This window comes from Triticum dicoccoides, unplaced genomic scaffold (assembly GCF_002162155.2).
Source record: "Triticum dicoccoides isolate Atlit2015 ecotype Zavitan unplaced genomic scaffold, WEW_v2.0 scaffold150616, whole genome shotgun sequence".
NCBI lineage: Eukaryota > Viridiplantae > Streptophyta > Magnoliopsida > Poales > Poaceae > Triticum > Triticum dicoccoides.
This window is the reverse complement of record NW_021207323.1, coordinates 1-1,962: the sequence shown is the minus strand read 5'-3', so window position 1 is coordinate 1,962 and position 1,962 is coordinate 1. Positions and strand designations below refer to the sequence as shown.

The window sequence follows — 1,962 nt, the reverse complement described above, 5'->3', positions numbered from 1 at the left end:
AAAAAAAACCGTATTCGTGCAGATAATGAAAGACAGCGATAGTTACTACGCATAATAATCGACTGAAACTGGAGTGGTAACTTGACTCTGATACACCAACGCATTACAAGCAACAGCTGCTGCAACTACTACTACTAACTAGTATGCGTTGACCGACCACCACCACAACTGACTCTGAAGAGCTAACAAACAAACAAACAAACCGGACTAGACTGACTCTGATACAATGCTGCCACCACCACCATCAACAGGAGGATTACTACTACTACTACTACTAGGCTGTTGACACGGAGATAACTACTATAAGAGTAGTAATTAAGGGCATGTACAATGGTTGATAAGGTAGTCTTATCTTAAATATTGCATGTAATTTAGAGATGACAAAAAAACATGTCTACAATGGGTCATCTCTTAGCTTTATCTTCAATAACTAGTTATTCCTAAAAACATGGTGAGACATATTGTGCTAAGAGATCATCTCTTGCCTTCTCTTAATTAAGAGAAGACAAGCCTTCTCTTATGATTTCTTTCTCCTCCACCTCATCATTTATCCTACATGGCATTGCTAAGATAGAACCATTGTACATGCCCTAAGACCGACGGCAAGGCTGCTGTATGTCGCAATCAATGCAACTAGCAAGCCTTGTCGATTCGATCGCACAAACGAAAACTGCAACTAATTCATTCTTTCCTGGACTGGACTGACTCTCCGCTCCTCCCTCCGGCCGGCCCTGATGCTTCCGACGATCACCGCATCTGCTGCCTACACACAACAAAACATGAGTGTTACTAGAAATAGGGATGAATGCATCAACTGAGAGATTAAGGCGAGATTAGAGAGAGAAAGAGATGAATGCATCAACTGAGAGATTAAGGCAAGATGAGAGAGAGAGAGAGAGAGATAGAGAGAGAGAGAGAGAGATGAATGAATGCATCAACGGCCCGTACCTCTGCTTGGACCGGAGGAGGGGCTTGCATGTCTTAGGCGGGCACGTAGAGGCGGACGCCGGCCGCGATGCTCATCACCACGCATCGCATGTGGAGGACCAGTGCGGTGTGCTGAGCCACCATCATCTCCGTGTAGGTGGTGACCTCCTCCAGGTGCTCATTGACGGTGCCCCAGACCTCGTCGGGGTTGGTCGCCCCGGCCTCCACCACGCCCAACAGCGTCAGCGCCGCGTTGACCCTTCCGGACATGCTCTCTGATGTGTTGCGGAGGATCCCATTGCTGATCTCCGCCTGCGACATGCATTGATCTCCCACACGGAAAAATGGCGGCAGGTCGGGCGCGGCCGCCGGCACCATCGGCGCCCCCACCGCCGTGCGGAACATGCGCCGCAGCTTGCGCATCTGCACGCCTTCGCTCATGAAGTGACACAAGAGCGGCGTCAGGTGCTGAACCGTCGACGTGAGCTCGGCCCTGGCACCGGCGACGTTCCTGGCCTGCGCGTTGGCGCGGACGGCGACCGCGATGTTTCTCAGCTCGCGCGCGGCCTCCTCCGTCCACTGGGCGTTCCGGTCGTCCAGGCTCGCCGACTCGTCCAGCACGGCGTTGAGCAGGGTAGCGGGGCTTGGGTGGGGGAGGTTCCCTGCGGCGGCCATCTCGATCTACCTAGCCTCCCTCTACCTGCGCGTGCGCGGTGGAATGGGTGTGTTGGTTCTTGGCTATACCAGCTAGCAGAGCTACTGTAAAATGGATGGACAGACACAAACCTTGTGTATGCCTGCTTCTATATATAGACGAGGTGGATGGATTTGGCCGTCAAAAGCATTTGAACGAGGCTTTATTACCATATATCTACTGGCCCGGCTAGTATGTACACCACCACGTACGCCACACTTGTTGCTTTCGCACGTCTTGTGCATGCATATGCCAACATAAAATAAAATAAAAAAGAAGACACTACTTTCTCCTGGCAACGAGTTTGTACATGTAAGAGCACCTCATACGTCTGTGTAGAC

The 1,962-nt window shown here is 51.2% G+C and overlaps 1 protein-coding gene across 1 annotated transcript; it reads right to left on the bottom strand.

The window, feature by feature from the left end:
- Positions 1-516: 516 nt before the first annotated feature.
- On the bottom strand, positions 517-1,729 carry LOC119344014. Its single transcript, XM_037614674.1, has 2 exons — positions 949-1,729; positions 517-762 (listed from the first exon to the last, which is right to left on the bottom strand). Exon 1 carries the CDS (start codon positions 1,600-1,602, stop codon positions 982-984), a length of 621 nt encoding a protein of 206 aa, XP_037470571.1. The 5' UTR covers positions 1,603-1,729; the 3' UTR covers positions 517-762; positions 949-981.
- Positions 1,730-1,962: the final 233 nt, after the last annotated feature.